At 55.8% G+C, this 27,772-nt stretch overlaps 6 protein-coding genes across 6 annotated transcripts; 5 read left to right on the top strand and 1 right to left on the bottom strand.

The window, feature by feature from the left end:
* Positions 1–4,649: 4,649 nt before the first annotated feature.
* Positions 4,650–7,619, top strand: HRG_01268 (UDP-glucoronosyl and UDP-glucosyl transferase domain-containing protein; the record flags this gene model as incomplete). The annotated part of the gene is made up of 15 exons (XM_044859739.1): positions 4,650–4,770; positions 4,824–4,976; positions 5,047–5,198; positions 5,284–5,525; positions 5,571–5,642; positions 5,710–5,777; positions 5,832–5,870; positions 5,927–6,187; positions 6,247–6,355; positions 6,409–6,589; positions 6,650–6,756; positions 6,804–7,000; positions 7,070–7,161; positions 7,222–7,360; positions 7,441–7,619. The coding sequence occupies 15 exons, from the start codon at positions 4,650–4,652 to the stop codon at positions 7,617–7,619; spliced, it is 2,112 nt and encodes a 703-aa protein (XP_044726139.1).
* Positions 7,620–9,383: 1,764 nt separating this feature from the next.
* Positions 9,384–11,180, top strand: HRG_01269 (LMBR1-like membrane protein; the record flags this gene model as incomplete). Its single annotated transcript, XM_044859740.1, has 1 exon — positions 9,384–11,180. One exon carries the CDS (start codon positions 9,384–9,386, stop codon positions 11,178–11,180), a length of 1,797 nt encoding a protein of 598 aa, XP_044726140.1.
* Positions 11,181–11,470: 290 nt separating this feature from the next.
* HRG_01270 (uncharacterized protein) lies at positions 11,471–12,711 on the bottom strand (the record flags this gene model as incomplete). The annotated part of the gene is made up of 4 exons (XM_044859741.1): positions 11,471–11,693; positions 11,748–11,886; positions 11,962–12,545; positions 12,626–12,711. The coding sequence occupies 4 exons, from the start codon at positions 12,709–12,711 to the stop codon at positions 11,471–11,473; spliced, it is 1,032 nt and encodes a 343-aa protein (XP_044726141.1).
* Positions 12,712–14,739: 2,028 nt separating this feature from the next.
* On the top strand, positions 14,740–15,688 carry HRG_01271 (conserved glycine-rich protein; the record flags this gene model as incomplete). The annotated part of the gene is made up of 2 exons (XM_044859742.1): positions 14,740–15,050; positions 15,115–15,688. 2 exons carry the CDS (start codon positions 14,740–14,742, stop codon positions 15,686–15,688), a joined length of 885 nt encoding a protein of 294 aa, XP_044726142.1.
* Positions 15,689–17,026: 1,338 nt separating this feature from the next.
* Positions 17,027–21,251, top strand: HRG_01272 (uncharacterized protein; the record flags this gene model as incomplete). The annotated part of the gene is made up of 4 exons (XM_044859743.1): positions 17,027–20,007; positions 20,226–20,282; positions 20,355–20,552; positions 21,140–21,251. The coding sequence occupies 4 exons, from the start codon at positions 17,027–17,029 to the stop codon at positions 21,249–21,251; spliced, it is 3,348 nt and encodes a 1,115-aa protein (XP_044726143.1).
* Positions 21,252–25,104: 3,853 nt separating this feature from the next.
* Positions 25,105–25,941, top strand: HRG_01273 (uncharacterized protein; the record flags this gene model as incomplete). The annotated part of the gene is made up of 2 exons (XM_044859744.1): positions 25,105–25,123; positions 25,271–25,941. The coding sequence occupies 2 exons, from the start codon at positions 25,105–25,107 to the stop codon at positions 25,939–25,941; spliced, it is 690 nt and encodes a 229-aa protein (XP_044726144.1).
* Positions 25,942–27,772: the final 1,831 nt, after the last annotated feature.

The following is a 27,772-nucleotide window of genomic DNA, read 5'->3' on the forward strand; positions in this document are numbered from 1 at the left end:
TGCAGTCACGGATTTGGATGAATGGAAACTGATTCGCACAGAAACGCGGAGAGCATCGGGTTTCGCAGCCTCAGCCGCCCGGGGCTCCACTGAGGGCATTGCGAATCATAGGGTACGAAATTGGTGCCAAAACATCATGGCTCTTCTTTTCCCCGCGCTCATGATCTTCCAGGGTTTCACGCCGCGTCAAAAACTATTTCCAGGCCTCGATATATCTCATATGTCGATGATTGGGGACGGCGACTCCGGCCGGAGGCAGAGGATCCACTTGTCAAAAATGGGTGGCGGGGCTTCGTCCCACCAATCGTTTCACACCGTCGCCCGGCCCCGACATGCCTCAAGGACGGCCCGCATCGACGAAGGGAAGCCGTACTAAGGAGAGGGTGGGTTTTTTTTTTGGTTAATAGAAGCTGGGTCCGGCCGCGTCGTGTCAAGCTACAGTAGCTGATACGACAGCCGGGCATCATGACGAGGAATGGAGAGCAGACGGGGCCATTCTTGTTAAGGGGCGGCAGTATCGTCAGGCACTCTCTGCTTCTCTTGCCGTCCTTGCAAGCCTGGGCGCAGCATGGTGCCCACTCGGCGACGCGGGAGGCGGATCGAGGCATTGACTCGCGCAGCACGCGGCAGACTGACTCGTCTTGTCGCCAGGCGCTTGCCCTCCACAGTGCACATTTGCTCGCTCGCAGGAGGTCGGTCATTTTCATTCTACGTGATGGATATGCGGCTGATCGTCACTGATCCCAGGTGGTCGGCAACGGCGGACGGAACAGTACATCATGGACCAATCTGTAGCGACGCCTTTTGGGCGCCTACGACGGCAGATAGTGGTGATGATGAAGGTCTCATCCTCCAGGCTACCTTTTCCACTCGGCATCTGGCTGATCGAACAGTCGTTTGTCCCTTTGCGGGTTGAGGCCATATGGTTCTGTTGAGAGTCTCGATCTTGCCGTGATTCTTCTTTTCAAGATGGCACGCGCCATTGCAACCAGCATATTGCGCTGCTGGGCCGACCCCCCCCCCCCTTGCCTGCACTCGACAGCCGCCGACACATTGCTTGGCTGTGACCTCTTTCGGCGCCGGACCTTGTCCTTGCCGCATGAGCCACACAGGTCGGGTCTCACGCACTCGACAGGCTTCCATCTCAGCTCACCCATTTTACATCAGCATCACTCAGATACACGCCCAGCCGGCCCCATCGCGCAGCCGCCGGCCAACGCAGCCCATTGGCTCAACCCCCCTTGCTTCTAAAAATATCGCGCTTCCCCCGCCTATTTCTCCGCACCCGTCGTCTGATCGTCCGCAGACGCCCGAATGATCCCGGGGCGGCGCCTGCGAGACACGCGACATGCTTCAAGGCTCAACCGTAAATAGGAACCGACATACTTTTCACCCTGGCGTCGATGCCCGTTCCGTTCACGCTCAAGATCGAGCCCTCACCGGACTCTCTGCCCATGCCTGAGCCTGAATTATTACCCGGGCTCGCGAGCATGGTCACCTCTTGGGCTCTACGTCGGGCCCGGTCGCTGAGAGCAGCAGTTCTATCAAGCCCGCGCTCCCTGACGCATCGACTCGTGGTATCATGCGATGTCTGCGTACGACGGGCATGTGGCCGGTCGAGGCTTTGCGCTTGGCCACCGCCTGCTGGCTGCCAAGGTTCGTTGGCCTCCATACTCCTCGTATAAGCCGTTGCACGGTTCGTCGAGGAACCCTTTCTTGCCACCGTACTCTCGATTCACAAAGTTCTACTTCGTGTCCGTCGACTGCGAGGCGTCGTCGCCCCAACCCCACCTGAGAGTTTTTCCTCGCCGAGTGAAGGTCGAGGAACCACGCGAGGTCACGGTATCTCGACGAGAACCACGCTACATTCCGCGCCTCTGCTTCGGACATGGTAAACAGCCCGTGGAAGTCGTCGCCCGTCGTCTTGCCGGAAGCACCGTCCCGCACATTACGACTCTCAGTAAAGGCGACTCGGCAATCTCAGAGAAGTCAAAGTTGCGGTTGTGTCGACGTCGACTCTGTCCTCGTCCCCCGCGTTGGCGCTCCTCGCGTTTCGGTTCCTTCTCCAGCCGGAACTTGTGCCAGGCTAATCGTTCCAATTTACTCGCAGTCGTCAACGATTTCTCGGCCTCATGTCACATCGCCAGCCGGTAATGTAGCCTTTTCTCGACTAACCGGTGGTCCATCAATGCCTCCTCAACGACATCGGAGCATTCTTCCTGCTTGTTCAGCCTTTCAAGTATCCAAGTTCAACACATAGCGGCCTCGATTGGACCTACAAGACCCTTTCACGGCTCCAGAGCCCTCTGCGTTTCGTATTGGCTTTACTATTTTACGTACCAATTATCCGTGACTCTTCTTCACAAGTGGGAACGATGACATTCTCGTTCTATTATGAACGGGCGGCATAATGCAACTCAGCTAAAGCCCCTTGGTCAACTTCGACTGCCTAAAGCACGCTCACTCAAAGGTAGCAAGAAGGTCCAACCAACTCCGAGCTGGCAACGACTCTCGACGCTTTTTCTTCATCCCATCCCTTGAACCGTTCACATGACAGGCTATACCAGCCGTTGCCCATACCGTGGCTGTTTGGCTCGTAATCCCATGGCCGTCAAGGACTGGGAGGCTACTTGCTAGGCTATCAAAGTATCCGTGTTGATGAATGACGCGTAGACTTCAAAACAACAAAAGCTATGGTGGTATTGAGATTTTATAAGCATTATTAAGCTTAAAGCCCGACGCAAGATTGAACCTAGGGAGTAACTTGTGCTTTAAAGGATGAGACGTTAGGATAAATAGAAACGGCTCGAAAATGGCGGCTGGCGTTTCTCACAACAAAACTGGCAGCTTGGTCGTGAGTGTCTCTAACGTTGCCTAAAAAAGAACTTGTTCAGACTCTGCTCAACGTCAATAAAGGTATGGTTTTCAATCTATATCTAGCTGCTATACCTCTTATGTGGGCTCGATACCGAATCCTTCACTACTTCGGAAGTGAGACTCTGGAGCAAGGTTCCATCAAGGCCCCTGGACGGTGGTCAACTGGCCAGTGGCACCTGTTCGTGTGGAGATCAATGGCCTTGCTATCAGCATCAGGCATCAACCACTTAACGACTACAGCTCCGCTATCGGGGACCGGGTTCTTCTCTCCACCGTATAAAGGTCTGAACAAATGTCTGCTCTATATTTTTACGTATGAGATAGATTGTGACTCGGTTCGAAAACTATTCTGCTTGCAAGTGGAATGCCGGGCAGAGCAGTGGACGTGGTCTATTCCGTGCAGCTAGGCAACGTCGTCTGCTGTGGTAAACTGATGACACCCCGAGCTTCCCGGGCCGTGGCTAAATAAAGCCAAGAGTATTCCCATCCAATGTAGAATTGCAAATATCCAGTACTCTCCGTCGTGGTGTAGGCTAGGAGCAGTGTAGCAAGCTTTCACGGCCTATGCCATTCCTCATACGCCACTCAACGTCGGGGGCCTCGGGAAGTAGCTGCTGGCCAAGACGCGGAAGATGCTGGCAATCAATACGACCCCGGAAATTACATTCATGCTTCGGAATAAGAACCGAGTTCAAGCTCGCAGAAATTTTTCGACCGCCTTATTTCGTGCTTTACACCCAGCCCTGGCTCCTGAACTCCTCGTATCCCGAGCCGACCAGCCTTGCAACAAAGTAAGACCCCCAGATTCCCTTGACAAGAGTATAACCTTGGTATACATCAAGAGATACTAAAGAGCAAAGCCTAAGGAGACATGCAGGGCGCCCCCGAGAATGTCAGAACACAGGTCTTGTCTTTAGGAGGCTACATAAGACCTAAGTATGTTATGTCGGCCTGCGTCCTCCCCCTTCCTCCTTGCGGGTATAAATACACAACCGACACACGAGCACATACATATACCTATATGTAGATGTTGGTGTACACCCTTGCTTGTCCCATGTTGGAGGTTGACCCTGATTTCTCCCCTGCATGACATGGATGAAAGCCACGAAGCCTTCAGAGTCCTCGCGCTCTTCAAGCCCGCTGTCACTACGAAAATTTTCCCGGAAATGCGGCGTGAATGATTGGCCCTGCCCTTGAGCTTATGTGCCCTCGAATTCCGCAACGCCCGGTGAACTAGGGGCACAATAATGAATGACAAAGTGCTGGAAATTTCTGAATTGAACCCCCTTGAAAGCTGAAAATACACATACATGCATACATATATACATAAATTTCAAATAAATCTAGTTCTTGAATTGTCTTCATTCTGGATAGGCTTGTATCTTATTAGATTCAACTTATTTGTTTGCAAGCCTAGGAATAGGACTGCTATTCCTGAGCGGCATGCACATGTGTAAGGAGGCCTGATTACCTTGCATATAGTCTCAAGAATCTCTGGCTGTTCGTAGAACTCGGCACCCTCGTGAATTGCTACTAACTACAAGCAGAGAAGCCACGAAGCCGTAGATACAAAAACCATCCAGGATTTACGAGAATTCGGATCCACGCTAAAGGGGGTGCTCCGCCTCGTCCGCTTGCGTGGCGCCACCAATTAAGATTTCACACTCGCCCAGTCCCCCAATTGCTATAAAGCCTGGGATTTATCTCCATTCTGATTCCTGGATTGCTGTTTCCCATCCGAGAATTGCATTATTCTACAATTGCAGCTCCCAATGGCGACCAAAGGCCCGAGATCGGATGAAGAGGGAAAAGGGGACCATGATTGGGATGCCCCTCCCCCATATGAATTGCACTCCTCCGGCTCTGTTCTTGCTAGCTCCTTTGCTGTCACTGGTACGGTAACTCTAATAACGACATTATCTGGCGAGGATACTGAAACTTTGCAGCCGATGGTAGACTCAATGTCGAGTTCTCGTCGACAGCACCTCAGGAGTTGGAGAGGCTTCTGCCTCCAGTGCCGACACCTCAGCCTGGAGAGGCCCAGGCAGAGATTCGATGCCCTACTCTTAACATCGTCATTCAGGTTGTTGGTAGTAGAGGTAGAGTATTTGACCAGATCTATCCATCCCCTGCACAAAAGGACCGTGGCTGAACCTAGGTATCACAAAGGCGATGTGCAGCCGTTCATTGCCCTGGGGACGGCCCTACGCAAGTATGGACACCGGGTCCGACTGGCAACCCACGATACCTTTGCCAAATTCGTGGGGGAGTCCGGCCTGGAATTCTATCCTATCGGCGGCGATCCGGAGGACTTAATGGCCGTACGTACACCCATCTCCCACCACCTGCGAGGTGGACGGAATCACATATTTGATCCCGCCATATTAATATCATGGTCGTGTCTAGTATATGGTCAAGAATCCAGGGCTTATTCCATGCGTCGAAAGCCTTAAAGGGGGCGACATACCCAGGAAGCGAAAGATGATCTCCGAGATGCTTCACGGCTGTTGGCAGTCATGCATTCAACCCGACCCAGTTTCCAAGAACCCATTTGTGGCAGACGCCATCATTGCCAATCCTCCAAGTTTTGCTCACATACACTGTGGGCAGGCCCTCGGTATACCTGTGCATATTATGTTTACAATGCCGTGGACGGCTACCAGGGCCTTTCCTCACCCCCTTGCCAATATCAGGGCTGAAAACATCAATCCCAAGGCATGCAACTATCTCAGCTATGGGGTGGTTGATTTGATGACTTGGCAGGGGTAGTCAACTTCCAAACTATGTCGCCACGCTCCCGTCCTGTTTAGAGCTAACGTTGGTCTCCTATAGCCTAGGCGACGTAATCAATGGATGGAGAAGGAGAGAGCTCTTTCTCGAGCCCCTAGCAGCCAGCATGGGTCCTGACATACTAGGGTTGTTAAAGGTTCCGTACACTTACTGTTGGTCTCCAGCATTGGTACCCAGACCGGTTGACTGGGATATGAGGATCGGTAAGCCGCCTAATGAGATTATGCCTTGCGCCGTCCTCGGCTCTCTGACTGAATAGATGTCTGCGGGTTTTTCCTGCGCGAACCCCCAAAGTACACCCCTCCGGACGATATCGTAACTTTCCTCGCAGCAGGACCGGCTCCATTATACGTCGGGTTCGGCAGCATTGTCCTTGAAGACCCCCTGCGCATAACCAGAGTCATCAAGGAGGCATGCATAGAAGCGGGCGTCCGTGTCATCATCTCGCGCGGATGGAGCAATCTAGGCGGAGATTCCCCAGCCACCGACGATGTCTTGTATATTGGAGACTGTCCTCACGGCAAGCCGCACCTAGCAGCGTTATACACTCACCCCGTCGACGCTAACACCGGGCTTTAGAGTGGCTATTCCAACATGTGACAGCCGTCGTCCACCATGGGGGAGCCGGCACTACTGCTTGTGGTCTCTACCATGCGCGGCCAACACTGATCGTGCCATTTTTCGGCGAGTGAGTTTTCTCCCCTCGAACTTGATGCAGACGGCAACTAAGACCAGGTAAAGTCAGCCGTTCTGGGGTGATGTTGTTGCCGCGCGTGGTGCTGGACCAAAGCCAATTGCCTCCAACAAACTGGCCGTGCAGAACTTGACCGAAGCCATCATGTACTGCCTCACAGATGAAGCAAAGCGCGCAGCGCAGATGGTTGCCGACAGCATGCGCCACGATGACGGTGTGAACTCGGCAGTCCGATCTTTTCACCGGCATTTGGATACTGCCAGCATCAGCTGTGATATCCTACCTCAGTACGCGGCATCGTGGGTCTACTCGAAGCAGAGATCTTTGAAGCTGTCGAATGCGGCACTCAAAGTGCTGGTTGCCCAGAACCAGCTAAGTCTATCCGACGTCGAGCCGTACGTGTCCTCTCGTGAAACTTATAGCGTCGGCTAATATGGTCAAGCTACCGGCCGAGGCAATACGACACGCAAGTATCTCGATGGGATCCCCTTACAGCTGGAGCTTCATCTGTGCTGGGAATAGCAACCGAGTTTACCTCTGCTCTAGGTGGGACTTTTGTTGATCCTTACAAGGAGTTTAGGCGGGCTCGCTCCAACGGGGTCGATTCTTCTGGGCCCGCTGCGTTGGCGGCTGGAAAAGGTGTCACGAATATGGCCACTGGCTTTATAAAGGGAACTCTAGTAGACTTTCCCCTTGCCATGGCCGAAGGATTGCGAAACGCACCCGCGCTTTATGGCGACCAACCCGAAAATCATGGCAAAGTCACAGACTGGAAGAGCGGTGGAGCGGTGGCAGCAAAGGTACGTCGATTGCTTTCTTTGGTCTTCTCCTAGTATAGCCAGCCCTGACAACCATGTTAGAACTTTGGGGCCGGGTTTTATCAGGGCATCACGGGAATTGTCACCAAGCCGATGGAAGGTGCAAAGAAAGAAGGAACCGTCGGGTTACTTAAAGGTCTCGGCAAAGGATCTATTGAAATGGTGACGAAACCAGGAAGTGGTAAGTGAACTTTTTTTTCTTGGAAGTGGACATCTTCACTACTGTTTCCCTATCAAGCTTTGTTAACAACCCCCCTCAAGCGATGTTTGGCGTGCTAGCATATCCAGCTCAGGGTATCTATAAGAGCATCAGGTCGTGGGACAGGAAGGCGTTCGAGCATGCAGTCGAGTCTCAAAAGTGGTCTATGTTTGAGACGGACCGGATACAAGGAGATGCTGTGGAAGTGGTCACTAGATTCAAGAGCTTGATGGATAAATGAACGGATCGGTAGTTATTTAAAGCCTAGGAGAGGTTTTTGGCTTATTCCCCCAGGGGCATCGTGGCAAGGGACGTGCTAAGCTAGTCAAGCCAGAGCATAGTATTTAAAAGGGGTCAGGCACAAGAAAGACCACCTCCTAGTATTGTCCATTGAAGCAGTTGGAATAGGGGGCGTTTGTTTTTAGCTTGTCGGCATGTCAACGTGCAAGGTCGTGTGAAGCGGTGTCAAGTTTTGCGTGTGTCCATTTAGACAAATGGCAAGTCCATGCTTGTAATCTACAGTTAGGTGATGCAATCTGACCCAAGTGATGTATCTTGATATCCCGACGCGGCAGGTTCTCGTCAACGCCGTCTCTCGTGGGTGAGAAAGAATGAATTCATCAATCTATCTGCTTTGCCACCTGTGTCACTCGTGTCCTGATGCCTAAGGCCATCTCAAGTTGCCGTTTCCTTGAATCCGATCTGTCCCTACCCGACTCGCCAAGTTGTGTTAACAGTGTATTTGCAGACCCATTGGCGACTGCCATCGGATTTCTGAACACCATAGCCAAATCTTATACCCAAGATGGTGTTGCAACTTGGAGTCAGCGACATCACAGCACGTCAATCACCGCCAAGAGCGTGGTTTCACTCCAGTCCCTAGGCATGACGCATCTAATCTGATCACTTGCAACAAGACGGCTAGTCCGGACGACGCCGTTAGCAAGGCGGCCGCCGGTATTCTTCCTGCTGCCGGTAGCGCTCCCGCCACCGGTTACGCTCCCGCCACCGGTAACGCTCCCGCCACCGGCAACGCGCCCGCTTCCGGCAACCGGGTGCCCGCTGCCGTCAGCCAGGGGGAGGCGGCTGCCCGGGGCGGCATCCCGGCCGAGGAGGCAGAATCTCTCCCCCGGTGCGAGTAATGTCACCGTCGTGCGGATGATCGGAGTATACACGTTGAGTGAGGGGCAGGAGGAGACGCGATTCGCTATGTAACTTGAAGCACATAATTATCAATAGGATCCAAGCCGTACAAGGCTCTTACTGAACGAGTGTCAAGTCATGTTGTCAACTTGTCTGTAGTCAGTCTTGCTGGCGCGGCCAGTGTGTAAGGCGGCCGATTTCGTTCTGGCAGCCGTCGAAGGTAGACCATAGGACGGCCCGTTGAGGAGTGGAATCGACCGTAGGAACAGAATATCCGATCGATTATGAGATTTGAGAGACGTTATGCTGTTTGACGGCACTCGCGACGTCGTGAATCGTGATGAGAAGAAGTGGACGAGTTATCTTGGTCATTGGCAACCGGGGCGGGGAAGGCACGTGATGGTGCGACAGCATTATGTAAATGACACGGGCGAGATGGCCAGGGACAGGCAGGTACCGGCACGAGCACAGCCACAGCACACCCCTCGCCCCTTTGGCGCACAGGAAGAACGGAGCGCACGGGTACCCCCAAGTATTTGCCTGGCACTCCCTGCCGCATCTCCCTGCAGGCCTGCACCTCAGCATCATTCGCCCCAAGACATTGCGTCACAACTTTTGGGTTTGATTCCCTGCCTTGGGCTACACGACACAATGCCACTCATCGGCTGAAACAAACAATCACCGCACCCCCCGGCGCCTTCTCCCCGTCTCCCCTTCTCCCCTTGTCTTTGACCTTTCGTCTCCTTGTCTTCTCCCTTCCTCCGTTGCTCTCCCACTCGCCGACTTCAACCCGTCATCTGCTCCACCTCGAAGCTCTCGTCACGTCCGGCTGGGGCTTCATCTCTGCCTCCCCCGACTCGCCATGGCCGACGCAGGCCTCGTCCACGCCAGTCTCGTCTGGGTCACCTACGCCATCGCCGTCTGCTGCTGTCTGCTGGCCGCCACCATCACCACCTTTACCTGGCAGACGCCGCGCGACCGCTCCGCCATTGTCAGCGTCGTCGCCATCGTCTCCCTGACGGCACTCCTCGCAACCGTTCTTCTGCTCCCCGTCGACATCGCCCTCGTCTCCGCGACCGTCTCTCCCGCCCTCGGAGCCAAGAAGACCTGGGCCACGCCCGACCGGGTCCGCAACATCCTCCTCACTCTCAAAATCGTCTACTATTCCCTCTACAGCCTCGATGCCCTGCTGTGCCTCATCGTCATCCCCTTTGTCTACTTCTGGTACGAGGAATATGACGAGATTGAGTTTGAAGAAGAGGGCCGCACCTGGAAGAGCCGCTTCTGGGCCGCGACAAAGTACACCCTCTTCTTCGTTGCCCTCGTCGTTGTCCTCTTCCTCCTCGGCTTCTTCGTCCCCGCCGCCGGCGACGCGTCCAGGGCCCACTGGGACCTCGACTATTTCAAGGACCTCGTATCCCAGAACCACGGCGAAAAGGCCCTCACCTTTGCCCTGGGCCTGCTCATGACTCTAGGCACCCTGCTCTACGTCGTCTACACGGGCGCCGGCCTCGCCCTCATGCCCATCTCCTTCATCCGGTCCGCACCTTCCATCTCGGCGCCCCAGCTGTCCGCCACCACCGCCTCCCAGCTCGAGCAGAACCGCGAGCGCCAGCGCCAGCTCGAGATGCGCAACGCCGGTCGCGAGGAGGGCATGTCTCGCAAGGACAGGCGCGAGCTCGATGCCCTCGTCCGAGAAGAGCAGACTCTAGTCAGACGCGCCCGCCTCGCCGCAGAGGCCCAAGGTGAGGGCAGGAGCCGCGTCTACCAGGCGTGGCTCAAGGTCTGCGCGCTTTTCCGACCTGTCAAGATGCTGGGCGGCATTCTGCTCCTGCTCGTGTCCCTGCTCATTTTCGTCTCCATGTTCATCACCGGCATCGACAAGGCCAAAAACTCCATCTGCAAGCGACGCTGCGGCTACATTCTCGGCCACGTCCACGTCTTTCAACCCGTCAACTGGATCTTTGTCCGGGCGGCCAAGGCGTTCCCCGTTGACTACGTCTTGATGACCCTCCTGGTCCTGTTTCTGTTTAGTAGCACCGTCTCGGGTATCGCCGCCGTTGGCATCCGCTTCCTCTGGATCCGTGTCTTCCAGATCAGAAAGGGCCGCACTGCTCCCCAGGCGCTCTTGACGGCGACGGTCATGATGGCGCTGGCAATCCTAGCCATCAACTACGCCGTCGCCATGCTCATCGCCCCTCAATACTCCACCTTTGGCACCCAGACCTTTTGCACCAACGAACCCGAGCACCCTGGCGCGCAGCCCGTCTGCGAGCGCCACTCGGACCTCATCCGGCCATGCTCAGAGGTCCTGGACGCCAAACATGCCCGCGACGTCTGTACCCCGTCCGTCATGTCGACGTTTCTTAACCGCATCAACATCACCTGGCCGTTTTTCGGCATTGTCGACTTCTGGGCACAGTACGCCTTCCTGGGCGTGTTCCTCATCGTCTTCGTCACCGCCCTGTTCCGCGCCCCCAAGGTGAATGTCGCCGAGATGGACGAGGATGCCGAGGCGGACGAGGAAGAGAGCCTGCTGGCCACGACGGGGCGTCGCTTCGGCGCGACGTGGCAGGACCTGAGGGGGAAGCCAGCCAGCAGCGGTCCCCGAGGTGACGGGGCGACGAGAAACGGCGGTGGCTCGTCAGAGGCGCATTGAGTGCGTAACCGTTGGGATGTGCTTTCAAGCGATTGTCGGTTGAAACATGCAAAGCAGAAATCATGAACGGGATTTTTTCTGTGGTCAGAACCGTGTGCGGCTACGATGGGACCACGACTGGGAACGGTGTTTGGGATGACGTGTATGGCACGCATGGTTGTGTTCCCTCTTTGCTCAGTTTCACTGTTTCTTTGTCCCTGTCCACTATTCCTTGGCTCGGAAGCGGAGGGAGACATAGTCGGGGTTTACTGGCAAAGCCTGGCCGCTCAAGGCCCAAGATGATTATGAATTTACGACGCCCCTAGCGCTATCTTCTCTTTCTCCCTCTCTCTCTTGCCCGTGAACTGAATCGCCTTGTGACTGTGCTCGTCAAAGCCCGCCGAGGGGCCGAGGTGCATCTCCCACCAGCAGCGCGAGCAATAGGGATCATGGTCGCAGCCAAGGCAGCGCAGTGTGGCGTCGGCGAGGCAGACGGTGCACCACGAGTCGACGTCGTCGTCGGTGTAGGCGGTCCTGCTGGTGAGGCGGCGAGGCGCCGCGGCGGCGGGATTGCCAGATGCCGAGGGCCGGGAGGTCGGGACTGAGGGGAAAGAGGGTGATGGAGAACTGGAGGATGCGCGGAGGACGGCCATGCGCGCGGCGATGTCGTCGCGGGGGGTGGCGGCGGTGGGAGGGGTGGTGATGGTGGAGGGAAGGGAGGGGAGGTCTGAGGGGAGGGAGGGGAGTGGAAGGTCTGAGGCTGGCGCTGGATTGTCGTCTGGATGCGGCTCCCCTTGTCTGCCTTGCTCTTCCTCATCGTTGCCTCTTGATTGCGGTGCATCTTGGGGCTCGCCTTGCCCCAGAGCCGTGTCCAGCTCAAGCTCGTCCTGGAACCTGGCGATTACGTCGTCTGTCTCCTTGGTCATTTGCTCTCCGTCAGAGTCGTCAGAATCCCGATCCTTGGGCCCCTCTTCCCCATCCGTTGGGATCGCCGCAGCCAGTTCCTCCAGCAGAGCCTTGACCTCGTCGTCGCCGGGCGGCTGGGGAGCTGCAACGTGGCCCGGCGGCTGGTCGTCCAGGTCGCCGCCGAGGAGCTCCTCTAGGGTGTCGTCGTCGGTGCGAAAAAGGGCCTCTGCGTCGGTGTTGTCGTCATCGTCTGAGAGGCCTCGCTGCTGCTGCGACGGAGACGGTGTTTCGTCATTCGGTGGATGACGGTTGCGCAGATGAGGTTTCACGTCCGTGGGCGAGTTCTTTTTCGCAGGCGACGAGATGGCTGATGAGGGAGAAGAGGAGAGCCCGTCGCGGTCACGTAGGCGCTTGAGGCGGGCGGCCAGGGCATCCTCGCGCGTGGGCGTCTCTGCGCGCTCAATGACATCGACACTGATGCTGCTCAAACCAAGTGGCAGAGAGAGAGGAGGGTGAGTATGAGCTTTGGCCGGTGTCGCATGAGACGAGGCATGACTCACCTCAGGGCCGGGAGCTCGGGCGTGGCGCTAGAAGCGCGGAGGGCCTGCAGGCGGCTGAGGAGCGAGCTGTCGACGCCGTCGGCCATGCCTGGGTTGAGGCAGTTGGGAACAACAGGGCAAGGTGAGAGGGGGATTGCGTGGGTGTTTGGAGGGTTGGGGTTTCAGGGTTATGAGGGACTTCAGAGAGCGCTTGGCTGTGGCGGGGGTGAATGAAGGTGGGTGAGGCTCGAAACAGAGAGGATCCGTCTATGAAGCAAAGTAGATGGCTTGGCTCCCACGCATGCCCCCGGCGCATCGGAATTCATTGAGACGCCGTGTATTCATTTTTATTCATTTTATTTTGTATTCTCATTCGCAAGGTGTCGGGATGCTTTGTAGGCGTATGGCCAGACTCGACGTGCCGTTCTGCCGACATCTGTGCTCGGTAAAGGTACCTACCAAGCCAAGGTACAGTACAAACCAAAAGGAAATGCGATGCTCTCCAGTCAACGTCGACCAAGTGCAGCTTGAGAATTGCCCAGCTTGTGAGCGCTGACGGGACCGCTCCGTGCCAAGCCGCTGCTGTCCAAACACTGAAGATGAGGTGTTTGCTAGGCGGTGCTGTGCAGTGGCGCAGGCCATACTCCTGAGGTTCCTCCACCCGTGATTTGACTCTCGAGTGTGCCTCGTTCCCGCTTCCTCTCCTTGCAGGTCTGGAGTCAACAAGGAGTCTAAATGCTCAGCCGCATGGAAGTGAGGTCACGGGAATGCCCATCGTCTGTCGTGGGCAACAGAGCTGGGACGTGATGCTGGCGGAGCAAGGCATGTACGGTATTAATTACAGCAGTACACTCCAGTCGCCGGGCGTCACATTGGCAGTCTAGGCATCACTGTGGCGCAGGGGCAAGGCGATAATCAAGCCACGTACATGCAAGCTGCATGCACAGCCGGTCTTCTAGAAACTCAAAGGATGTGCGGAAGTAATACTCCGTAATAAGCTTACCGAATCGTTGACGGAGAGAGAAAAGGGCCTTGGCACGTCTCGGTGCAGGGGTTGGCCGATCCAGGCGCAGTACCGGTAGTCAATCTGTGCACAATGCATGTGCAGCACGTGTGCAGCGGTTTATGAAACATGGATTACTGTCCGGAGTACGGATACGGATGCTGCTGCCCTCGTCGTGTGCGCACGTCGGACGACGAGACAGGCGCCTCTCGTCCTCACTCTCTTCTTCTTTTATCGAGCTCGCCAATGGCGGTGCAGTTGGCTGCGCTTGGTTCCCCGCGCCTTGGCGACGAGCCCTGATTCCATTGATGGCGCGGCATGTGCTGTTCGACCCTTGGGCTCCCGCTCTTTGCAGTGTTGCACACGCTCTCTCGGAGCCAGATGGATCCGGTGCGGTATCCGATCCGGAAGCGTGACAACGAGCCTTGGCAACAACAACGCTACTGCCGATTAAATCATGCTCGCCCCAGTGACCTCATCACCCACCCCCACAGGCTTCCTTCCCTCTTCTCCGTCCGGCCGTCTCGCGGCGAGGCGCCTTTGCGATATCAATCAATCAATCCCCTCGGCCTGGCTAGTGCGCCCGTTGGTGCCTGCCGCCAGGCATACAGTATTACTACCTACAGTATTACTACCTACAGTATTACTACCTACCTCTTCATCTGCGCAGGCTCCGGGGCTTGGAAAGCTAGCGTTGACTCTCCCTCCTGGCTCTCGGCCGGAAAAGCCTACTCCAGAGCTCCAGCTACTGTGGCGGTCCCTTGCCTCGATCCGAGCGCCGGGAAAAGGTGGCTTGACTTCACCTCCGGCCCGCAAGCCGTCGCCTCCCAACCTTCATCCATTCATCCCCGCAGCCCATCATCTGATCCATTACTTTTCTACCTCGTTATATAGCCCGCACGTCCCCCCATTCGAGTCCTTCATCCCCAACCACCTGCCTCAACTTATCGTCCCGGCCCGTCATTCATCTACATCGCCTCCTGGACGACTCACCACGTCTACGACCACAACCATCGACGACTGTCCTCGGCGGTGAAACTAAATCAACGAACCCCGCCCTGGCTCTGCCAAACCTTCTTGGCCTTCCTTCCATCCTGCCCATCGGGGTCTAACGGATCCAAGCCACAAAAGAATGCGTCTCGACTACATCGTCTTCGCTGCGTCGCTGCTCAGCTCCGCCGCAGCGGCTGCAATCGACGGTCCCCAGCGTCCGGAAGCGATCAATCCGGGGCCGCAGCAGGACCAGAACCAACTTTTCAAGCGCAGAGGCGGCGGCGGCGGTGGCGGTAGAGGAGGCAGCAGCAGCAGCAGTGGAGGTAGCAGCAGCAGCGGCGGCAGTGGCAGCAGCGGCAGTGGTGGCAGCGGCAGTGGTGGCAGCAGCAGCAGTGGCGGAGGATCGCGAGGCGGGAGCGGCGGTGGTGGCAGCAGCAGCAGCAGCGGATCGTGAGTTCTCCCGGTTACCGCCTCTACTCCCCGGACCTTTCGCCTGCTAATCACGAGAAACCAGACGCGGAAACACGGCAGCAAGCTCCAACGCCGGCGGCACCTCCCGCGGAGGTAGCGGTGCCAGTCGCGGCTTCGGTGGCGGCCGCTTCTACGGAGGCGGAGGCGCGACACCATACCGAGCCGGCCGCGTCAGCCCTCTCGGCATCGCGCCCTTTCTCCTTGTCGGCGCCGCTCTGGCCTTTTGGCCCGGCGTCTGGCTCTACGGCGCCCAAATGTATCCCTACTCATACACCCACCGCTTCCACAACGCCACCACCGACAAGAACGAGACGGCAAAGGTGCTCTGCGCCTGCGCCGAGTATGACGTATGCGGCTGTGACGAGAACAACAACACGGCATTTTACAACGAGCTCATCGGCAACGGCAGCTATGAGGCCCTCAATAAGAGCGTCGTCAACGTCGGCCAGTTCCGGGGCGCCAAGACGCTCCTCATCAACGGCACCCTGCCCAACGGCACCACTGCCGACGGCCCGGACGAGTCTTCGGCTGCCGGCCTCGGAATGAGAGACCTGGCCGAGGCGCTGGGCTTTTGGCCCCTTACTGCTGCTATCCTGGCTACCGTCTTTTTGGCTTAGGAGGCTGACTGCCCAATCCTGGCGGTGCTCATCATCGTCTTCTGTATTGAATTGGAACGGCGCCGTCCTCTGTATAGTGTTCTTTGCCTCGCAGGCGACTGATACCCCAAGGGCGCGTGGATGAATGGGTTTGGCGCATATCCTGCATAGGATCACGGGGCATGGGAGGCGGAGCGTTTGGTGCACTGGCTACTAGTTTTCTTTTACACTGTTTTCACTACCGAGTTTTGGTGAGAAGATTGGATTGCGTCTAGCCATCATCGTAGTGCCTTGGTCACAATAGACGCGGGACCCTGGGTAACAGCTATTCAAGAAGCGCATACACCGATAAGAGTCTCCCACATGAGCCGCCTGTTCGTCTCGTCAAAGATTTGAGCTTGTTCGTCCATCTCCAACTTCTAAAATCATGCTTACTCTTTTAATCGGCACTCCTGTGCTTGCGCCCTCGACTTGGAGCGTCCATCTCCCAGCTCCTGATCCGCTTTTCAATCCCATCCACTCCCTTTGCGTTTCACTCCGGCAACGAGGAGTCTGCGCTCCCAAATGCAGCTCGATTGCTATAAGAGCTGTCCCAGAGCCCTCGTCCCTTGCCCCACATTCTAGCCCGCGTCTTTCTCCACAGCGCCTGGCAGAACCCTGAAGCATCTCGTGATCGTGCGGCGCCAAACCCTTCTCTCTTCAACCCAAGCAGTTGGCTCGATTACTTGCACTCATTCTTCAAATTATTCAACTGGACGTTTCTCTTCTCAGTCACAGCACACTGAGGCTTCCGTTTTACAACAACCAACCACAAAAGCAGGACTCGGTCGCGCCGTTGCTTTTGTTGGCTTCTGCTTGCTCCAGTCCAAGATTCTCGGCTCGCCACATCAAGCACGCACGTCACTCGCATTGGCAACTCCCGTCAAGCCTTGGGTTCTTTCCCAAACCCTCGAATTCAAGCTTGTGCGAGGTTCACTCCACAGCTCTCGTCTTTGACCCTTCTTCGACACCACCACATTTCGGTGGATTATTTGAGACAAAACCAGCGCCATCCCGAGGCAAGTACAAGCAGCGTCCCAGGCCCTTGCAGTTGCGGGGCTGGGAGCACGGGCCACGTTCCCACCAGCTCCACCAAATAGCTGACTTAGCTCCTCCGGCTAGGCGCTGTCATCGCAATTCACCTCACTCCTCTCAAGGTCAGCGACCACGTCACCTCGCACACCCGTCGCTTTCACGCCCATCGAAGACGCACTCCAGCCCCCCCCCCTTGGAACGGCGACACGGACTATGGTCTAGGCGGCGCTGCGCCTCGACTCGCCCTGGAGCAAGTCGGAAGCAGGACCTCGACCCGACGTGACCATGCCCGACGACTTCTCCTCAAAGGACGAGAGCGCCTGGAAGGCCCAGGACGCCGCCGACGAGCGCGAGATCACGCGCCTCCTCGAACAGAGCCAGGAGGGAGGAAGCGGCGGCCTCACGCTCGACGACACCCCCTTCGACCAGACCAACAAGGCCGACGATGCCCAGGATTTTGAGGACATCAGCGACGATGATCTGCCCGACGAGGAAGAGCCCGGCATCGGCAACTCGCTCGAGCTTCCCGGCCTGACCGACGACGGCGGCACGAGTAACGATGCCGACGATCTGTTTGGCGAAGGCCCGTCCTCGCCCATCGACGCCATCCTCGGCCCCTCGTCGCCTGCGCCCCAGGTCCACGATGTCGACGCGGCCGACGACGCGCAGCCCACCGACGCAGGCCTCAGCTTTGCCGGCATAAACTTTGACCCCGACCCTCACCTCAACGGCGCTGCCAACCAAGACCCCGACATCCCCGCCCCTGCCGAGACAGTCGAGGACCTCCTCAAGGCAGCTTGGCCGGCCTTCAAAAAGGGCCAAGTCCTCACCTGGAGCGAGCTCTTGCCGCCCAAAAGGGCCGTTTGGAAGGAAAAGAAGCCTCTTAAGAAGCCAAAGCGTCTTGTCACCAGCAAGCAGACTCTGGAGTTGGCGCCCGATCAGGAAAAGCAGTTTCGCATTCCTGGCTCCGCGGCGACCGGCAAGCAAAGGGCGCACGAGTCCGCGGCACTCATCCACTGTGACAAGGAGAATATTGTCCAGGATGAGGACTCTGCCCGCATCGACCTTGATCACGAATCAGACACGGAGGCGGTCCACGGCTTCACCTTGCGCGATATTGAGATGGCGTGCGAGGACTGGAGCGCTCGCATCGATGCCGTCGAGGCCGATTTCCATGCCATCCAGGCCGCCGAGAAGGAGAAGGCTGCCCACAAACGACGGGCTGAGGACGAGCAAGAAGACGACGAGTGGGACGCCGAGTTTCTGCTCGACGCGGCCGATGAACCACAGCCCCAACCCCGCAAACGCAGAGTCATCAAGTTCGGCCTCCCGGAAATCCCCCGATACACGGCGCCGTCGTTTGACAACTTCGAGGAAGTCACCCGCCGGGGTTCCAAGCGCGTCCAGCTCGACATGTCGGACCCACATCTTCTTCTCGAGACAGAGACGCAGCGTCCCGCCAAACGACCTCGCCTCGACGCCCAGTCTAAACGCATGTCCAACGGCAAGATGGGCCGGGATCTTTCCCAGCGATTCAACCTTTCCAACGACGAATCCTACGAGCTGCTCAAGGAGAACCACCAGAGCAAGGTCCGCGCCACGCTCGGAAACATCTCCGTCGAGCACAGCATGCCGGCCATCAAGCTTACATGGCCATACTACAAGGTCAAGTTTGCCGGGACGACTGATCAGTACCATCGACCTCGTTTTCGCTACAAGAAGTTTGCCGGCCACGCCATTAAGTTTGACAAGCTGCATCACCACAAGAGGAAGCAGATGAAGGGCAAGGCGCACGAGGTTTTCGCTCATTCCAAGGATCTCAGCATAGGCGACAACTCGACGGCCGTGCTTTTCGAGTACTGCGAGCCAAGACCGAGGGTGCTCAGCAACTTTGGCATGGGCAACAAACTGATCAACTATTACCGCCGCAAAGACCACAAGGACGAGGAACAGCTCCCCAAGCAGGAACTGGGCGACTATCGCATGCTCCTCCCGGAAGACCGGTCACCCTTCTCACTGTTCGGGACCGTCGACGCGGGCGAGACGGTGCCCACGCTGCATAACGAAATGTATCGGGCCCCGGTCTTCAGGCACAACCCGAGGAGTTCCGACTTTCTCGTCGTCCGCAACACGACCGGCGTCGAGGGGTCGAGGTGGTTCATTCACAAGATTGACCATCTCCACGTTGTCGGACAGACATTCCCTTCTGTCGACGTTCCGGGGCCCCATAGTCGAAAGGTCACCAATGCGTCGAAGAACAGGATGAAGATGCTCGCCTTTCGCATGATCCGGCACAGCGCGACGGACAATTGCCAGCTCTCGGACATTACTAAGCACATTGCCGAGTCCACTGACACTCAGAACCGTCAAAAGCTCAAAGAATTTCTTCAGTACGACCGAGACAGTGGCGAAAAGGGAATGTGGCGCCTCAAGCCTGGGGAGATCTTGCCGGATGAGAACGCGATTCGCTCCATGATCAAGCCCGAGGAGGTCAGCTTGCTCGATGCCATGCAGCTTGGCATCAAGGAACTTGAGGACGCCGGATACGACCCCCGCAATGCAAACATTGAGGATGAACAGGTGGCCGATGCCGACGGCGGCGAGGATGACGAGGTTGACGACGAAGGAAGCAAGGTGACAAAAGCCGCCAAGAAAGCAGCAGAGAAGCAGGAGGAGACGCTCGCCGACAAGATGGCTCCGTGGAAGACGACCAAGGCGTTCATCGACGCGTGTGCTCAAAAGGCTATGCTGCAGCTGCACGGCGAGGGTGATCCGACTGGCCACGGCCTCGGCTTCAGCTTCATCCGCACGTCGATGAAGGGCGGCTACATTGAGGCTGTCCAGGGGCCCCTGGCCACGTCGGCTGACGCAATGGAACGCGAGAAACGCGCTAACGGCGGCCACGCGTACAATGTCAAGAAGCAGCAAGCCATGTACGAGGAGGGTATCCGGGAGATCTGGGAGAAGCAGAGGACCACGTTGTCGGACCCGCAGGAACACGCAGATAAAGACGTCGCGGTGACGGAAGACGAAGACGACCGATTCAATGTGAACGCAGCCGCGACGCCCGCGCATTTTGACGAAGGCATCAGCCAGATCAGTGGTCTGACGTCGTCGAGTCGTCACCAAAAGCGCACGATTCGCATCGTCAGGGAGGTCCAAATGGCCGACGGCACCACGCAGACACGCATCGAGGTGGTCCACGACCCCGTCGTTATCTCGCAGTACATGAAGCGGCGCACCGAGGCCGACCTGGAACTCAGAGAGTACGTCAACCTGACCCTCCGCCGTCCCAGCCACTCGAAGCCCGCACCTCGGATCTGGAACCGTCTGTCGCCTTGGGTCCGAGCGTTGCACGGATGGGCATGCCTTTCCAAAACGCACCTTGCGCCGAACTGCTCGCCGAGCTTCCCCTCCCCTGGCTCGGTGGAGGATTACATCGGCTTAGAACTTAAAGCCCCTGCTTACGTCTATCTCTCTACAGCATTTACAGCGCCAGGCCTACGGGTAATGCCGACCATGACCGTCTTGCAAACCTTAGGTATGTTTCTGAGAGTGACGAGTTGAAGTCACAGAACTTACGAGCTGGCAAACTAACGCAGTGCGACTTTAGAATCAAGAAGGAACTCGAGCGACTTGAGAAGAACAAGGCCAGGCGACAAGCCCGAGAGCAACAGAAAGAGCTCCACCAGAAAGCAAACGCCGGCGACGCCGGTTCACCAGGCCCCACTGGAGCCGACAAGATCCCGACGGGAACCACGCGCAAGTGTGCCAATTGTGGACAGGTCGGACACATCAAAACGAATAAGAAGTATGGACCTCCTTGTTTCCCCTCCCCCCCGCGAACCTTTTGATTGGTGGCGTGCACTGGAACCGGAGGATGAGTCTGCTGGGAATGGGCGGAAGAAGCGCAAGCAGAAGAAGAAGAAGTCCCGCCCTCTGCTCCCATGGCTTTTGCGAGAGTCCGACAAGCAGAGACGGGTGGAGGAGAGGACGCAGGCCACCCGCGAAAAGGCTGCGGCTCGAGCATCTCAAAAGGCCGCCAAGGAGGCCGAGAGAGCGAGAGGGCGGCTGCAACGGGCTGAGAGGAAAGAGCAGCTGCAAAGAGATAAAGAGGCCGAGAGACAAAAGAAAGAGAAGCAGCGAAAGAAGCTCCTGAAAAAAAGACAGCGAGAGGCTTGCCGACGTCGCAAAGAGCAGAGGCGGCGGGAGGCTCGCCGACATCGGAAAAAGGAGAGGCGGCAGGAGGCAAAAGAGGACGCCACGAAGTCTCGGCCTCGGCATGGAGCTCTCCGGCCGTGAAAGTGCACGCCACTACCATCCAGTACTGGACGGCTCGTTGTTCTCCATTGATTTGCGCGAAAGTCATGAACTTTGCTAACTTGTTGGTCTTTCAAGGTTATGTCCGCTGCTCAACGGCACATGGAAAGCAGACAGTGGTGCAGTGGAACACGGCGGCTTTGGTAACTACAATGCCCCGACCGGCAACGCGGGATCACCCGATGCTTGAGAGCCGTCGACAGGGTCTGAGAGTGTACGCTTTGGTGGTGCGTTGCACTGTTTGAGGCGACCTTTGATCACGGCTACAGGTAAATGGGATGACCATGCTTTTCGGCGTGGGTGCGGTGAATATTGCGCTTCGACACAGCGGTACGCATGCAATTCAGCGAAAATAATGGCAACCAGTGCACGACGAAGGGCCGACAGGACATATTTTGCAGGCTTGCCAGGCCTATTATTCTACGTCGTGCCTCAATGTGTCTCTTCAGATCGTATTCTCCGGCTGAATGAATGGACAAGGCGCAGGGGAGCGCGATGGATGAAAAAGCTTAGGGTGAGCTACTTGCAGAAATTTCTCACGTCAGGGAAGCTCAAGGCGTCCAGGGTCTGCAAGAGGATCGAGGTTGTGTTTTGTCCAACAGTCGCTTTGCCTTGACTGGCAGACGAAGGCCAAGCACGGACAGGGCAACACTAGTATGTGGAGAGGGCTATGGGAAAAGACCCTAGGCTTGGGCAAATATACCCTGCATTTTCTTCAAAAGGATCTGTGTCTGTGTGTGTTGGCCGGAAAGCTAACAACAGCTGGAAGATCATTGGAGCCCGGCTGGCCGCATCGACAAGGGTGTGGCCACTCCATGGTCTAATGCTGAGATGGTGTGAGCGGATGTTTGGCCCTCATAGAACTAGGTACGCCTTATTCCGCTGTGGATATTCTACATCCGTCATCTAACTTGGTGTTGCGTTGACAGGCGCAAGTTCCAAGCTCTCAACTCAGCCAGCCTTGACTCATCGAGAACTTTCCGCATTTTTTGCAGAGTCGGGAGTCCATTTAGGCGGTAAGTCAGCAGCGGGCGTTTACCAATTCGACTTATGAAGTAGGTGAGGGTTACCGAACTCGGCGTGTCGAGCAAACAAGCCCCCAGTAGCACAGGTGAGAAAGGGGTCCCCGATCCATTCAGCCACGGACCCAGAGGCCATGTTGTCAGGCAGCGAGGTTCAAGGTGGGATGGATGACTGCCGCGGCACGGATACGTGCGTTGCGTGGCGTGCTGTTGGGCGCAGAGGACATACTCGTTGTCGAGGAGTTGCACGTCAGCGTCCCCGTCCCTGCTGCCAAGCCCACGGCTTGCTTCATCGCCACCCCCTCTTTCTACTGTCCCGCCCGCTTTCCATGGCCGGCGACAGGGGTGTCTGTGATTCACGGCTGGCTATGGCTGGCGAATCGGCTTGGGAGGTTGGTTACTGAGCTGCGCGTCGGGATGGAACACTGCGTGCGCTTCTCGCCATTTGAGACGAGGCGTCGTGGGTCGTATTCCTGCTTCCCCTGGCTCATTCCGCTCCCGCTGATACCTGAATTTTCAGGCTCAAGTGTTACTAAACTCGCCGGCTGGCTGGGCATATAATGCGCCATTCCCTCCCTCATCTTGTCCTCTCCCCTTCTCTTCTTCTTCTCATCAACCTACACAGCCCGGGATCTTACGGGCAGAGGGGGGGGGGGGCATCTATGCCCTCTCCCGGTGGCCAGACCATCACATTCTCCTATCGCATTTTCGAGGCCTTGGCCATACAGAAGCATCTTCAACTACTTTGTGCCAGCCTGGGCAGACACATGTCTCACCTTCCTGGCCATCATAGTTCGCCGCCGGCTTCTCTCCCGAGAGGATGGAACAGTATTAGCTTGTCCGATCGACCTGACTGCTTCCGCCCCCAGACCACGCGAGACGAAGCCACACCTCCTCTGCATAGGCACTGCCGTCTCGGATCTGGCATCATAGCCCGGCATCGTGCCTGGGCGCTTGCCCAGGGCAGCCATGACTCACGATTGCTCGTGCTGGCCGGCTGGGGCAATGACCATCCGGGCCAAGTGTACAGCCAGGAGGATTTGGATACATTCAACGCCATCGGGTGCTGCTACATCTGCATACCAGCGTCCCCTAGAGGTCACGGATACCACAACGCTCCTCGGGGCAACGGGAGGGCGTCGCGGTGCAAGAAAAACCTCTGTTTCATGGAGGTGAAGATTGCGGAGAACGAAAGCAACAATGCCGAAAAAGCGGTCGTCGGCGTCAGAGCCCAGGACACCAAATTTGCCCGGACGTGCGCATCGCCGGACCACCCACTCTGGCGCCGAGGTCTGCGTCGTGAGAAACGTCTACATGGCCGTCTTTCCAGCCCGAGTGGAGGCGTCTTGTGCCAAGGCATCGTGCTCGGGTCTGGGTTCGCCATCCGTGATCATGCCGGCTTGTCGCCTGTGTGCGTTGGGTGGGAACGAGCCACCCGTATCTCGGGACTTCAAGACCCAAGCCTTTACTGTGGCCTTTCCGTCGGCGGAGTGAATCATCGTCATGACATTGCACACGACAGGCCCCCCGGGGGTGCTGAGGACACTACCTGGCCCCATTCCGTGCAAATAGACGGTTTACCTCTACAGTATATACACGACTTTCTCTAGACGCGCCTCTCGTCTACTCCCGTCCGTGGCCGCATCGGCAGACAGCCACCTCTTCTGGCCGATGGTGCTAGGGAGACTCTGCGCACCAGGAACTGAGTCTAGTGGAGGACAACCACATTGCCTTCTCACCCGGGTACCTCTCCTGTTCCATCACTCTTGCAAGCAATGGTTTCCGGGCGAGAGGGGTGAAGCACGACCAAGCGACGAAACCTGATCATGCGTGTGGCTCGAACCCCTGGGCATTCTCCTTCGCGTTTCTTCACCAGACCGGGCACTCCTACTGGCTCTGGACATGTACCATTCCGAGAATCCCCGTCCCAAAGTGGACGTGCCCGGGCACGCTGGATGATATCTAGCGTGCAAGTATCCTGGCCCCTCCCCCATACACCCAAAGACCGACCCCCCGACAAGCATACCTTGCACTCAGCTCACTTTATTCCACCACTTGTCGCATGGCCTTTGATTTGAGCGCGCAGCGATGAAGAGAGCATAACAACGGGGTGTCCAGGACATGGCAAAGGGCACCAATGTTGACCGCCCAGGAACCCGGCGATTCGGACTGCACTGGCAAGCCCCAGATAGCCAGGCCGAGACGGGGGGCGAATATCCTGGGCCTGCGGGCGCTCTGTGCGGGGAATATTACAGCACCCTGTGGCAGTGCCCTCTTCGTCGTGGCTCCTTGACAGGGCGAGTGAAGCAAGGCTTAGCACTCGGGGTTGGCAAAGCCGCTGTGACTACTTTCAACACCGGAGTGGTTCACGGATCATGTGGCTAGAAACTAGTGTGCCGGCTCGTCCGAACGAGCTACGGTGTGTCGGCCCAGTGTTCATCAATTGTGCCAAGCCGGGTTGGGTGGTGGTGAACTGGCAGTACAGATGCCCAGGGCAGACATCAATGTTCGGTATTTCGACTTACTCCTGGCTCGGAACAGGCCGAGCACGCGTACGGGAACAACAGAAGGATGGTGAGAATCAAAATACTGCATGCCCTGCAGATGCTGGCATCGGATGGCAAGACATCACCACTCCTTGGACTGCAGGGCCCGAAGACCCTTGTGAGCCGCGTCGCCTGCAAGAAACGAACGGGACCGAGGGTGGGATAGCCAGGGTTACATGTTGGCGGTCGAAAGCGCCCTCTGCGTCCTCCATCACAGCTTCGCCATGTTTCCGTCGGCGCCCAAGCGCAACCAGTTCTGTCAAGAGAACCGGACAGGACCATCAGTCCCAGCCTTTGTACTACGACGACGCCTTCATTAAAAGCGTTGGAATCAGCCCTTAAACGAAGCAACGTTAGCGGGCGTACCGAGCCCGACTCTATCGATGGCTCCCCTGGCCGGCTGGCAAGTCTTGAACCTGCCCGACCTCGTGGTGGAGAAGAGTCGCAGCACCGACCGGAGGTGCCCAAGAAGACCATGTTCGACTCGATTTTGCGTCGGTCCAAGACCTTAGGACACGCAGTCGCTTGGGATCCTCTCCGCCTATCTTCGATCGACGACGCCGTCGACGACGCTATAGAGTTATAGCGGATTCAGGCGCATCTCGACACGGCGGCCTTGAACGACGAGCCCTAGGCCCTAGTAACGCAAGCCGAGCGAACCCGGTACAATGCCCTCCAGCCTAAGATAAGGATAGAGGGCCGGGCGAAGGCGAGGGCGGGATGGGGCGCTGGTGAATCGGAGACGCCTGATAGCGCCAAGCCGGACGCCGCCGCCGCCGACGCTGCCGAGGGGTGGGGGCCAACCCAGCCAGACGCCTGGCGAGACGGGGCGGCCGGGGACTTCAGCGAAGAGGAGATTCGCGCTGCATGGCTCGTCCCCGACAATAGTAAGCCCGCTGCCGCGACCAAGGGCTTAAGATCGGGACGCGTGGCCTCGACGGCGCCGTCGAACGTGCTTGTCCGGGACGCCGTGGCGAGGATCCGGGCTAGATCGCCAAAGGCCGATCTAGTCCACGTCTACCCCTGGGATGCGGAGCTCGCCAACGTTACGACGGCCGATACAGCACCTCCCGAGGCCCCAGACGTTAACCGACTCAACATGGCTATGAAGCAGCTTGCCCTCCACGAGCACCGTATTAGACTCCACCGCTTCGGCCAAACATCGCCAGGGGCAGACCCGGCCTCCCTGTCGGAGCGAGCCAAGGCAAAGGCCCGTGGGAACCCCATGGCGTATGACCTCTTCCTAGAGGGCCTCCGGTGCAAGACGGCAGACCCAACCACTTTCAAGCATAGGCTTACCGAATTCCGCTAAGCTACGCGTAAGATATTATTCGATATAGCGAGTAAGGCCGACGTTATTACTATAACCCTAGTTACGCTTAGCTAGCTAGCGGACTACTATAGTTCTCGCGAAGAGAGATGCGAGAAGTGCATGAAAAATGCATAAAGGTGAAATTAGAAGTAAGGGGTCGGACAGGCAAGGCAGAGATATTTAATTCTTACGGGGGCAGCAATTACGGTAGGGGAGTAATTATTATATTGCCTTAATTATCTATCTTTCCTCTATCTAACGCCTCTCTTTATACCCGTCTAGTATCTCGATTAATAAAGAAGATCCTACTTAAAGAAGCTACTAATATCCTCTTAACTACCGAGCTTTTTGCCGGTTTTCCCCCTCCTTTCTAGCTATTGCCGGCATATCCGTCTTATCTCTCGCTACCTCTATAAGAAGCTATCGCTATTTCTGCTTCCCCTTATATCCCTACCCTCTTCTCTATACCTCCTTTTAGCTCCTTCTTTTAAACCGGGTTTTTAGCTTCCTTAGTCCTTCTTATTAAGGGATATCTCTAAGAACTATAAAATTAAGCTATGCTTCGCGATATACCCTCTTAGCTATAGCCTGCCCTTATAGTAAGGGCATAGCTAATATAGCTTCGGGCTAGTAAGTGTATAGAGGAGGTTCTTAGCTTTATACTTATTTCTTTACTTAAGGAAAGTAAGGGCCCTTTTAGGTCCCTAAGCTCTTTTAGACCTACTTAAGGAATAGGGGCCTAAAAAGGGGAAAGTCTTATAAGAAAGGGGGCCCTTTAAAGGGAAAACCTCTTCCTCTTCTTTAGCTATAGACGTTACCTTCTTATACGGGCTATTAGCTCCTCTTATAGACTCTTAAGGCGGGCCTCTAAGGATAGCTTCTTTTAAATATCTTCTAGCCTAATTTACTATAAAAAGATAGCTAGCTTCTACTTTAGTAGGGGCTTTATAAGACCGTTAGCTTTTATTAATACTATTAGAACTTAACGGACGGAAATAAGTCCCCTTTAAACCTCTTAGTATAACTAATACTAGTAGATATCGATATACTATAGCTAGGTCGATAGCTTACTATTTTCCTCTATAAGAATCTATATAGTCTATATATTATTATATTCTATAGCTAATAGGGACGGAATTTATAGTTATAAAGATATAAGTAGCTACCTAAGGAAAATAGCTTCTTTTAATACTTTTAAAAGAGCTAGTAGCTCTACCTCTATACTTAAAGTCGTAACGGTAGCTTACGTTAAAGCTCTCTAAGTAATAGTTCCTTTAAAAAGGGATATAATATACCCCTATAAGCTCTTTTTATCTAAGGAATTATCTATAAAGGACGAATCGCTTAAATAAAGGAAGATTTTAATAGCTATTTTCCTTCCCTACCCTCCTAAGCGTAGACTAGATAATCTCGTTAAATAGTAATAAAGGATAGCTTAGTCTACTACTTCTTAGTGCCTAGGGCTAGGATTCTAATTATACCTAGCTAGCTAGGAGACTATAAAAGAGATAGCTAGTCTAATAAAAATAGCTTAAAAAAGTAAGGAGCCTACCTTCTATTAGTATTAGTATTTCTTTTACTCCTAAGCTTAAAAGGATAGATTATATAAAGGCTCTTTATTTAATATAAGTATAGAGGGAGGCTTCTTATCGAGGGAATTAAGGAGGAATTTATAAGCGACCTTATCGATATAGGCGTCCTAGGTAAGCTAGATAGTCTATTAGGACCTATTTTAAAGGGTTTAAATCCTTAGGAACTACTCTAGCTCCCTTAGCCTAGTTATCTTATACCTTTATTATAGGCCTTTTATAGCCTCCTTAGTAATTAATTC

The sequence above is a fragment of the Hirsutella rhossiliensis genome, assembly GCF_020360975.1.
Source record: "Hirsutella rhossiliensis strain HR02 chromosome Unknown scaffold00001, whole genome shotgun sequence".
Classification (NCBI taxonomy): domain Eukaryota; kingdom Fungi; phylum Ascomycota; class Sordariomycetes; order Hypocreales; family Ophiocordycipitaceae; genus Hirsutella; species Hirsutella rhossiliensis.